Source organism: Ursus arctos, unplaced genomic scaffold (assembly GCF_023065955.2).
Source record: "Ursus arctos isolate Adak ecotype North America unplaced genomic scaffold, UrsArc2.0 scaffold_23, whole genome shotgun sequence".
NCBI classification, from domain to species: domain Eukaryota; kingdom Metazoa; phylum Chordata; class Mammalia; order Carnivora; family Ursidae; genus Ursus; species Ursus arctos.
The window spans coordinates 33,267,215-33,279,291 of record NW_026622908.1 but is presented as its reverse complement, the minus strand read 5'-3'; the positions used below and the strand labels follow the sequence as shown (position 1 = coordinate 33,279,291).

Below are 12,077 nucleotides of genomic sequence, written 5' to 3'. Positions count from 1 at the left end.
AAAAAGTTCATAATAACTAATGGGGAAAAGCATAAAAATATGTTTATAACTTGGATTAGTATGGTTTTCTGTGCTCAAATCAAGAACTAGAATCTGTTTTCATCTTTAACCATCCCATACAGTTTCATCCCAACCTGTGAAAACATCCAACATCCCATTTAACAAAGCTCCCTGATCATGTCTAACCAAACACAATATCATCTCCCATTTCCCATCTCCCCACAAATGTCCTGAAGTGCAAAAGCATAAGCATTGACCCGAGGAACAGAAATAATCTTAAAGACAGAATGCATAGGGGTGCCTGTGTGGCTCAGTCCTTAAGCATCTGCCTTCGGCTCAGGTCACGATAGATTCCCAGCGTCCTGGGATCAAGGCCCACATCAGGCTCCCTGCTCAGCAAGGAGCCTGCTTCTCCCTCTCCAACTCCCCCCTGCTCGTGTTCCTTCTCTCACTGTCTCTCACTGTCTCTCGCTGTCAAATAAATAAATAAAATCTTAAAAAATAAAAAGACAGGATGCATACTGCAGCTACAGAAAGTTGCCATACTGATAGAATAATGAACATTAAAATTTAGAAACCACTCTTTTGGCCTTAGTAATTTGCTCTTAGTATTAGCCAAATTGCTTTCTCATTAATTTGGGTGAAAGTAAATTTTCAAAGGTAGCTTGTTTTTCACATTTTAAATTTAAAAACTCCTGATTCTAAATTCCCATGTGATATAAGCCAAGAAAAATAAGGCTACAACGTGATACTAATTTTATTTTTACTTATAATAGGACACATATCTGTGCCTTTCATTCATCCTCCAGAATTTACTGATTAGATTGATTCTTACCTCAAAAGGCAATTTATTCTACTTTTTGATGACTTTGGTTTTTTTTTTTATAAAACTTTTTATTATGTTATGTTATGACTTTGTATAAAATAAAAAGAAATATCTCTAGAGAATCCATTGAATTGACTAAATCTATTGTTAGAATTTACTACCTTTTTCTTGCTTTATAATTAAGTGTGTTCAGTGTAGGTGACACATTCTTACTCTACCTTTGGTTAAATTTTTACACCAGCATTTTTCCATAGCATTTTTCATCTCTGAATTTCTCAAGGTGTATATTAAAGGATTTAACATAGGAGTGATAACCGTATAAACCAGAGTTATGGATTTATCAATGGGTAAGTTAGAAACAGGTCTAACATACATGAAAATGCAGGGAACAAAAAAGAGGACAACCACGGTGGTGTGGGAACTGCAAGTAGACAGGGCTTTGCGCCTCCCTTCCGGACTGTGACTTTTAAGGGAATTTAGAATGACTCCATAGGAGATGAGTAGAAGGATAAAGATGACCATACAGATTGCCCCACCATTGGCAACCACAGTGAGGCCTATTAAGTAGGTGTCAGTGCAGGCAAGTTCTAATAATGGGTACATGTCACAGATGAAGTGATCAATGACATTGGGGCCACAAAATGGGAGGCTGTACACAAAGAGAAGCTGAACCATAGAGTGCACAAGACCTCCAATCCAGGCTGCTACCAAGAGCAGGATGCAAACCTGTTGATTCATGACAGTCAAGTAGTGCAGTGGCCTACAGATGGCCACATAACGATCATAGGCCATCACCACTAGAAGGAAGACCTCAGAACCCCCAAAGAAGTGTTCTAGAAAGAGCTGGCCCATGCAAGCTGGGAAGGAAATTGTCTTTCTGTCACAGAGTAAGTCTATAATCAATTTGGGTGAAATGACAGTGGAATAAACAGCATCCATAAGTGACAGATAGGCAAGGAAGAAGTACATGGGGGAGTCCAGAGAGCGGCTGCCAAAAACAGTCATCACAATGAGTAGGTTGCCCACCATTGTCATAATGTAGATGAGTAAAATCATGACAGATAATGCTTTTTGCCCCTCAGGATCCTGGGTAAGGCCGAGGAGGACAAATTCTGTCACATTATTATTATTTCCCATGTACTCTTTCTGTAAGGCCTGTTTCAGGGACAAGAGCTCAGGAGAACAGGACCTGTAATGAAATCATGAACACAACCATAAATATATCCATTGTTAAGAGCACATCATCATCATTACGTCTTTTTCTACAGCGGTTTACATGCAATAAACATTTAGTGATATCTTTTGAGTTCTTTTTCCAAAAAGCCAATTACACTTTCCCTATTTCTCTTCAGATGATTTTCTTGGCCTACAAGTAAGTTCTTTCTCTAAGTCTTAGTGGATCATCTATAGAAAAGAACAATCAAAAGCCCAAATCCAGTCACAGATTTATTATAGCCTTATTTAAACTATGTGGTGGCGATAAACTCTCCACAAATCAGCATAAAGTCAGTCCTTTGAGGTGGTAGTATTTGCAGTGAGTAAGTACCTTTACAATGTGATTTATCTAGCACCAAAAATAGCATCTCTTCTGGGACAATTCACTTAATACTACGATACTCTACTATTAGGTGTTCAGACTAGACTTTGACATAACGACTAGACTGAACTGTATCAAACAACTACAAAATTATTTAGCACATCATTCCCTTTCATAATGACTTCATCTGATTCTCTATCAGCTTTTTAAGGAGTTGGGAGTTCTCTCCCTTTAATTTTTGCCTACCCCACAACTCTCAACATACATACACTATCTAGATTTTCAGCAAATATATTTGAACTGAACTGACTTGCAATTTTCACAAATTGTTACATTAGCACCTGGTATTTTTTTTTTTTTTCAAAACTCTTGGGGTAAGCAAGGAAGTGAGAGAGGAAAAATAGATCCTGAAAAGAGAGGTAGGGGACAATGGGACATGGTTTTATTTATAATGTTTCTTAGGTACTAAGAGCACTCAAAACTAGAAATTCAGGGGTGCCTGGGTGGCTTGGTCAGTTAAGCATCTGACTTTGGCTCTGGTCATGATCTCAGGGTTCTGGGATAGAGCCCAGCCTGGAGCCCCCCCTGGAGCCCCACCTTGGGTTCTGTGCTCAGTGGGGAGTCTGCTTCTCCCTCTCCCTCTGCCCCTCCCTCCGCCCATGTATTCTCACTCCCTCTCTCTCTCTCTCATAAGTAAATAGATAAAATCTTAAGGAAAAAAATAGAACTTCAGAGCCCAGTTTGCAAAAAGCAGCACACTCAGGGGAAAAGTCCAAGCCCAGGGTAAGAAGGCATGAGTTTGAGTCATCTTCTAAATGTAATTACAAGACTGTCTCAGTCTGCTCATTGGAAAATAAAGTGAATTAGGTGATCTCAGAATCCTTTCCAGTCCAACTATCTGTAATACTGTTCATGCAGCCCCACCTCTTCTGTTCTATGACATTTATTTTTTATTATGTTCAATTAGCCAACATATAGTATATCATTAGTTTCTGATGTAGTGTTCAATGATTCATTTGCTGCATATAACACCCAGTGCTCAGCACAACATGTGCCCTCCTTAATACCCATCAACCTGCTGACATTTTTTTTTCCTTTTTCATATTTTTATAATTAAATAAAAATTTCCAAGTTTATCACTGTTACTTGAAAAACGCTGCTCTGGAAAATGGGATTTGATCATTGCAAAGACCAAATAATGACTACGAGTTTCTTATTCAATGTACCTGTTTAGGACCCAAAACATCCTTGTAGAGAGAGCATAGCACAGTGGTGAATAATGTGGACTCTGGAGCTGCACTGCCTGTGTTGGAATCCCACCTCCACCACTTACCATCTAAGTGACCTTGGGCAACTTAACCTCTCTGGGTCTCAGTTTCATGATTTTTAGAATGGGGATAACAATAATTTCTACCTCCTAAGGTTGCTGTTTTATAACAAATAAATCACCTAGAACATGCCTGGAACCTGGTAAAATCTCAGTTAACTATAATATTATTAATGTTCTTCAATGTTTCACTATTAAATTGCACCAAAACAAATCATCTGGATCTTTGTCAGTTTAACAGGAATTATAGACATAGTCCCAGATAAAAAAGAATATTGCACCTATAACGCATGAACACCTTTTTGTGCATAGGATAAGGTTGTATGCCTTAGGAATTGCCTATTTTATTACATATGAGTAGTAATATTTATCTATGATGAAATGTATCTTGTCTAGATGCAAGCATAAATCTAGAGAAGAAAGGTAGAAGATTAAAGAAAAGAAGTATCAAATTAGGAAGAAAAAATTCTATTTAAGAAATGAATATCCACAGGTAAAAAGAATATTGTGTGATAATTAAGTGATCTTAGTATTCTTTGAAAAATCTTATTCAGAAAGATCTCCTTTAGTGAGAGACTGTTATAAGCCAAATTCCCTGAGTCTTCCAGGGGTCACTCAGGAGGCATTTGGGGAAATCCTAACAATTAAACACAGAGTACTTCCCAGGAAAGAAAAGAAAAGAAAGAAAAAGAAAAGAAAGAAAGAAAGAAAGAAAGAAAGAAAGAAAGAAAGAAAGAAAAGAAAAGAAAGAGAAAAAAGAGAGACAGAGAGAGAGAGAAAGAAGAAAGAAAGAACAAAAGAAAGAAAGAAAGAAAGAGAAGAAAGAAAGAAAGAAGAAAGAAAGAAAGAAAGAAAGAAAGAAAGAAAGAAAGAAAAGAAAGAAAAAAGAGAGACAGAGAGAGAAAGAAAGAAGAAAGAGAAAGAAAGAAGAAAGAAAGAAAGAAGAAAGAAAAAGAAAGAAAGAGAGAAAAAAAGAAAGAAAGAGAGAAAAAGAGAAAGAAGAAAAATTCAAAAAGAATAAAATCACTGATTCCTCAGAGACCCTACATCTGATCATAAGGACAAAATTAAAAGAGAAAAGAATTGTACAGCTACAGATACACCCAAACTTTTGGGTTACTCAGTGCTCAGGAAAATTACAGAATTACTAAACCTCAAATATAGACAAGTTGATTCCATTCCCATGGTTTTGGCAGGGGACGGGGGCAGGATATGTGAGAAGAAAATTGAGCTTTCCTTAGTAGCCAGGTATGATGAATAGTTCTCATGTCTCATTCACACGACTACTGCATTTGGTTTAGGAGTTCTATCACTATTGAAGCTCTCCATTGACAGAGCCACACCAGTTGAAGAACCTAGGGATATAAGGCAGTCTATATCCAGTTATTGTTGTTCATCCTTACTTTCTTCAAGAAATGGTGTTCTCTAATTAATCTTCAATGTTGAATTTCACCAGGATAAATCTCCTATTAACCAGTTAAATTATTCACATGTAGAAACTAGGTGTATAAGCTATTCTCCACAGTTTATGTCATCAAAGATTTGATACTATAAAAACTGATAGTGTTACAAGGCTTCAATAACTGAAACCGCTAAGTTAACATGGCTCTATTTTGAAAATATAATTTACATGGTTTTTTACAGATATGTTTTTAAAAGGATAAATTAAAATCTCATAGTAATAAAAATACTATAGTACTTTATAATTACAGCTTTATGTCTAAGTGGCCAAAATTTACTTCCCTGACCATGAGTTTCTTCACAAATATATACAAACCTGGTTTTGGTGATAATTTTAAGATCCGTACATAACAGCCCACATCAAGCTTCCAGCAGAAGAGACATTTATTCCTTTATATTCTAACATACTTGATATGATATGCGATTTTTAAATTCTCTAACAGTAATTATAAATATTGACATATTATGTAAAATATAATAGCCCATGAACTAAGGTTGTTTATAAATCCATTAGTTCATTTTAAACCAAAATAAAGTCTGCTTGAGGTTCTCTCCCTCTGCCTCTGACCCTCCCCCGACTTGTGTGCTCTTTCTCTCTCTCTTTTTTTCTCATCCTCTCTCAAAACAAATAAATAATATCTTTTTTAAAAATGTATTACCTGTTCCTCTTTGTTATTTGGCAAAATGGACAATAAACATCCGTCAGGGTATAATACTAAAACCAAATACATTTTATATACAGTGACTAATTTCAGTTTTGCTAGCTTAATTCAGAATTCCTCAAACAAAAATATATGGTATTTAAGAGATTAGCGATTTTAAAGTAAATCACATGACATTTCATTGAGTATCCCTTGGTTGTTGTAATGACTTACTTCTTGGGTCTTTTCTTTGGTCTTTAAAATCCGTGCTTCCTTCACTGTGGATAACTGTAGATACTTCACATATCTATGTGTGATGATAGAACATATAATAATGCATGGTTGATCAGTACACCCAGAAATAGTGCCAAGTGGTTACACTTTCCACATTTCCATGCAGGCTTCCCATCATCTCAGTCTTTCAGATGAGTGTAGAACTATCTACGTGGATGCCTAGAATATAAACACACTTAAATACAACAAATATTTACTATGCAAAGACAGTTGAACATTCTCGCTTGCTTGGAAAAATTCTTCAGAGAGAGAAAAAGCTGCTATGTTTGAAAACTATGCAAAAATTGGCCTAATTAGTAGAATTTAACTTAGCCAAGCCCTTATTTGCCAATGCAAAAACACTCGATTTTTTTTAAAATAACCTTGAATTAGTTACTTGAATGAATCTCTTATTAGGCAATTATGGTGAGGCAACTGAAAAGTATTTTATTCATACATCTGGACATTAATATGTCTCTGTGCCTAACAAAACAAATTTGGAATTTGCTTTCTAGAAGATCAATGACTGAGCAATCTCTCAGGTAGTAAGAGAACTCTTTACCTGTTCAGTCATTCAAAACATATCCCTAAGGCTGCTTCTGTAATGAAAATCATGTTTTTACCTTGTCCCAGCTTCATCCCAGAGAACTGGACCCTTTCATATGTTTGCACAAGCAAAGAGGGACATCTATGCACAGGAAAATACATCAAGGAAACATCTAGGGGATGAAGAGAAACTCCAGTCTAGGCAGATATTTGAGTTGTCAGAAATCTCTTGGGCCATTGTATCAGGAAAATAATCCTTCCATTTATATGTGCAGACACAGCCTATGGATTTCTGCATGACTACCGTTTCAATGAAAGAGAATGTAAGGCCATTACACATTCGCTTATTAGGATATTTGGAACAAATCCAAATAAAGTAAATTCTTCTGGACAGTTTTCTTCCCAGAACAATCCCTAGAGAAAAAAAGAGTATGTTTTTGCTAAGAAAGAGTAGCAGACAGCCAAATATGTGAAAAGCCTCTAATTTGAACAGAAAAAAAAAGGTTAACCAAATAATAAATTGTGAGTTTCATATAGCAAAACATTTAAATAAGCAAATCACATTTAAACCCAAGTGAAAGGAGAACCAGTCTTAGGTTCACTTATCCAACATGTCCTCAGCCAAGGAAGGCCTATCTCTAGCTGTTAGCATCTCTACTCGAGAGGCCCTGAGGTTCAGAGGCAGAAGGCCTAAGGATGAGGGAAGTTACTGAGGTTGAAGCTGCAATTCATAAAAAAATAGGTAGTCACAGTTCTGTAGTTCCGTGTGGGAGTGGATGCTGTTGATCAAGATCTGAATCTATGTCAACTGACACCATAATCATTTTCAGTTCATTAATTCAATCCCTTAATTTCAGTCCAGTGCCAACTGAGTAACTGTTTCTACAAGAAACATATTATTTACCAACAAGAGCCTGCCTCTGCATCAAGTCTCTGAGGGCTTCCACTCTTATTTGTTTTCCCATGGCTTACGATGAGATCCAAGGGCATCTTCATCTCCACATATATTTAGTTGTGAATTGTATTTTCTAGGTCATAAGGATCATAGATAAAGAGTCATTAAATACCTGTATGAATCAGGTGAAGATCTTCCTTACATGCTAAGCCACAGCAAAAGTTGCTGGTTTTCAGCTTACCTAAATTTATGTATAACTTTATACTTATGTTAAAAATAAAGCTTTAAAAACAGCTAAGCTTTTAACTTAAGAAGTTACAAAGAGGACAAAATTAAAGTCAAAGTAAAAAAAAAAAGAATGTAATGAAGGAAAGATCAAAAATCAGTACAATAGAAAACATAAAATAAACAAAACAGCCAAAAGTTGATACTTTTTTTTTAAAGATTTTATTTATTTAACAGAGATAGAGACAGCCAGCGAGAGAGGGAACACAAGCAGGAGGAGTGGGAGAGGAAGAAGCAGGCTCATAGCGGAGGAGCCTGACGTGGGGCTCGATCCCATAACGTGGGATCACGCCCTGAGCCGAAGGCAGACGCTTAACCGCTGTGCCACCCAGGCGCTCCAAAAGTTGATACTTTTATACTACAATGATAAATTTCTAGCATGTGATCAAGAGAAAATTACCAATATCAGAAAATAAAAAGCAGATAAAATCATACATATGCTTCAGATTTTAAAAGGGTAATAAATGGTTCTTACGTAAAACATCATTGTAATAAATTTGATATCTTAGATAAAATGGGCAAAAAAAAGGAAAAACACAACCATCTGAAAAAGACTCAAAAATAAATTGAAAAGTTAAATAGTCTTATATCTTTCCAAGAAATGGACTGTCCTATTTATGTAAACAGCATGATTGTGTTCTGGAAAACCCTAAGGAATCTACACAGATTACCAGAAATAATAAGTGTGTTTAGTGAGTTTTTAGGATAAATATTTGGGATAAATAAAATATTAAATTACATTTTTACATATCCATTACAATTGAAAAATTGCAAAAAGTTAAACACCTTTCACATTAGTATCTGAAAACAAAAATACTTAGGAAAAGATAAACAACATCCCTCCACTAAAATTTACAAATATTAGCAAAACAAAATTTTCTAAACACTCCAATAAAGTAATACCTTGTGTTCAGGAACTAGAAAATCCAATATTGTTAAGATGTTATGCACTCCAAAATGATCTATAGATTCAATGCAGTCTACGTGAAACTCCCAGCATGCCCTTTCAGAGATGTGAACAGTTGTATTTCCCAGAAATAGATACAATAGCTTCCATTCCACATGCTCTCCTGCAAGGTGACTTTGCCATCAAGTGTGGACTTCCCCACCAAGCGCCATCACCTAATTTCCACCACCTCAAATCAGGGCAGGTTATGCACCTGCTTTGACCAGTAGAAAATGGTGAAAGTGACACGATGCTGATTTTGGAGTTAGCCTGTCAGTGGCCTGACTCCTTCCACTTTCTACCGCTGAGATCCCCGAGCACCATATAAAAAGTCTGACTATCCTGCTTGTGGTATTGCGTCAAACTGGAGAGGGAGAGGGACATTGTGAGTTACCATTTCCAAGACACTCTGAACATGAAGAAAGCTGTGCTGGATCCTGCAGACCCCTCAGTTATCAGTTGAATACCACAGAGTGACTTCAGCCCATGCCACATAAAGCCAGAAAAAATAGCCAGCCAACCTCTGCCGGAATTGTTGAGCCATAAAATTTTGCGGTAAATTAAAATGGCTGTTGTTTTATGTCAGAAAATTTTGGAGTCCTATGCCATGTAGCAAAAGATAATCAGAACAAAAAGTCGAGCCTGGAAGTATGGTGCTTCCATAACAAAACGTAAAGCATGTGCCATTGGCCTTGGCACCAGAAGTAGATGGAAGCTGGGAGGGTGTCAAGGCTTCTGTAAGTAAAATCTGAAAAGACAGGAGGAACTGTGCTTGGAGATTGAAGAAAAAGTGATTCGTGCTACCAAGTGCTGCAAAAGTTTGGCTATCCCTCACCTATAGGAGTGTGGAAAGTGGGAAATATCCCTGAACGAGCAGGTGGATTTGCTGAGACTTCCACGTAGAATACTGAAGTGCCAGCTGTTTCCGCAGCAGCATAGGATATGTTGAAGAACGGATAAAGAGAGGTGAGTTAAAAGAGTAACTGTTAAGTTCTCAAGCAGAATTCAGGATAAACATGAAGGGAGCCAAGAACTACTGGGTTCAAGTACAAAACTGGCCTCATCCCCAGCCTCTCCAAAAAACAAAAAGCTCTCAAAGAAAGAAATGGCACCAAAACAAATATCTCAAAGTTGTAGATATAAGACCCTAAGTGAACACTTCAGAAAGATTTAAGGTATGTCTCATAAAGTCTCTTAACTAGGAAAAAAATATGTCTAAGACTTAAGGGTGTTATCTCACTGCACACAGACTTCTTCCTCTCCAAACCCGAGAGGGGCTAATCTCAAAATATTTGTGGGTATGGCCCTTGTATAAACTTTAATGAAAACATATAGAAATTTTTAAGAGAATTGCACAAAAAGAAGCACATGGCCTCCCCTTGTAAACCAATTCCCTTGGTTATGTTGTCTACCCCCAAATTATATGTAAGCATATGGAAGAAATAGTATGTCTCTAGTTCATAGACTTCCTTTTTCAATTCATAAAATTTATTTATTTATTTATTTATTTATTTATTTATTTATTTATTTATTTATGTTTTCCCAGCTTTAATAAGATGCAATTGATATATAACATTGTATAAGTTTAAGGTGTACAACATGATGGTCTGATATATGCATATATTGCAAAATAATTACCGCAATAAGGTTTGTTAACACATACATCACCTTACAATTCGAATTTTTATCTGGAATGAGAACATTTAAAATTCACTCTCTTAGCAACTATTTCTATAATACATTATTGTTAACTACTGTACCCTGCTGTATGTTAGCTCCCCAGAACTTACTCAGCTTATAACTAGTACCCTTTGACTAACATCTCCCCATTTCCCCCACCCTCCAAGTCCCAGAAACCACAATTCTCTTGGCTTCTGTAAGTTGAATTTTTAAATTCCATGCATAAATGAGATCATAGAGTATTTGTCTTTCTCTGTCTGACATATTTCACTTCAAGAGATAACAAAGAGAGAGAGATACTTCAAAGTCTCTGGTGTTGCAGTTGGTAGGATTGTCTTCTTTTTTTATAGCTGAATAATATTCTCTTGTATTCTTTTATGTATACATTTTCCTTTTCCATTCATCCATCAGTGAATGCTTAGCTTGTTCCAATATTGGCTATTGTGAATAATACTGCCACGAACATGGGAGTGCAGTTATCTCCTTAAAATTCTGATTTCATATTCTTGGATATAGTCACAGAAGAGGCATTTCTGGATCATATGGTAGTTTTATTTCACTTTATTGAGGAATCTCCATGCCATTTTCAATAGTGGCTGAAAAAATTTACATACCCAACAATGATGAACTAGGGCTCCCTTCTATCCACCATCCTCTCCAGCATATTATCTCTTAATTGTTTGTAACATCCACCCTAACATGTATGAGGAGATATCTCAATATGGTTTTGATTTACATTTCCCTGATGATTAGTAATGTTGAGCACCCTTCCATGTTCCTCTTGGCCATTTATATGTCTTCTTTGAAAAATATCTATTCAGACCCATCAACAATTTTTTAACCAGTTTCTTGTTTTGATTTACTTTTTCCTATTTAGTTGTATAAGTCCCTCCTACATTTGGGATATTAACTCCTTATAAAATATATGACTTGCAAATATTTTCTCCCATTCCATAGATTGCCTTTCCATTTCATGCAGAAGCAGTCTGGATTTAGAACATGAGATCCTGAACTTCAAACTCATGTCAGGATGGGATGAGATCTTAACTGGCCTAATCCTTTCTGTGTCCTCCCTCTGGGAGCCCTGAACTGCCATTTTACAAGTCTGACATACTCACTGGAGAGACAGGCTACATGGAGAAGGAGGAGGCAGAAAATTCCAGTCTTCTAGACATCCCTGCCAAGGCACAATTCCCATGAGTAAAGTCATCTTAAACTCTCCCTAAAAGCCCCTAATCAGTTGAATACCAGAAAGGAACCTGAGTCCATGCCACATAGGACAGAAAAATTGTTCAGTCAAGTCCTCAACAAATTCACATGCAGTCAGATACAGACCTATGTATGACAAGAGCCCTGTGTGTAGAGAGATACAGGCCTGTGTGTGATCATATCAAATACATATACACACACATACGTATGTATGGGTAGTCAGATACTCACCCTTGTGTTGTCAGAGACAGACCTCTGTGTGTCCACATATAGACACGTATATGAAATGGGATACAGACCTACAGATCATTGAAAATGTACCTGCATGTGGTTATACAGAGCTACATGAGGTCAGATACAGATCTCTGTGGTTTGATACCTACTTGTGTATTGTCAAATGTAGGCCTATGAACATTTGCATACAAACAAACACCATGCCTTTGAGGATTCT

General features: G+C 36.6%; 1 protein-coding gene across 1 annotated transcript; it reads right to left on the bottom strand.

Annotated features, from left to right (window-relative positions):
* Positions 1-1,015: 1,015 nt before the first annotated feature.
* Positions 1,016-1,966, bottom strand: LOC113246388 (olfactory receptor 4A5-like). The gene has a single exon (XM_026486985.2). It carries the CDS (start codon positions 1,961-1,963, stop codon positions 1,016-1,018), a length of 948 nt encoding a protein of 315 aa, XP_026342770.1. The 5' UTR covers positions 1,964-1,966.
* Positions 1,967-12,077: the final 10,111 nt, after the last annotated feature.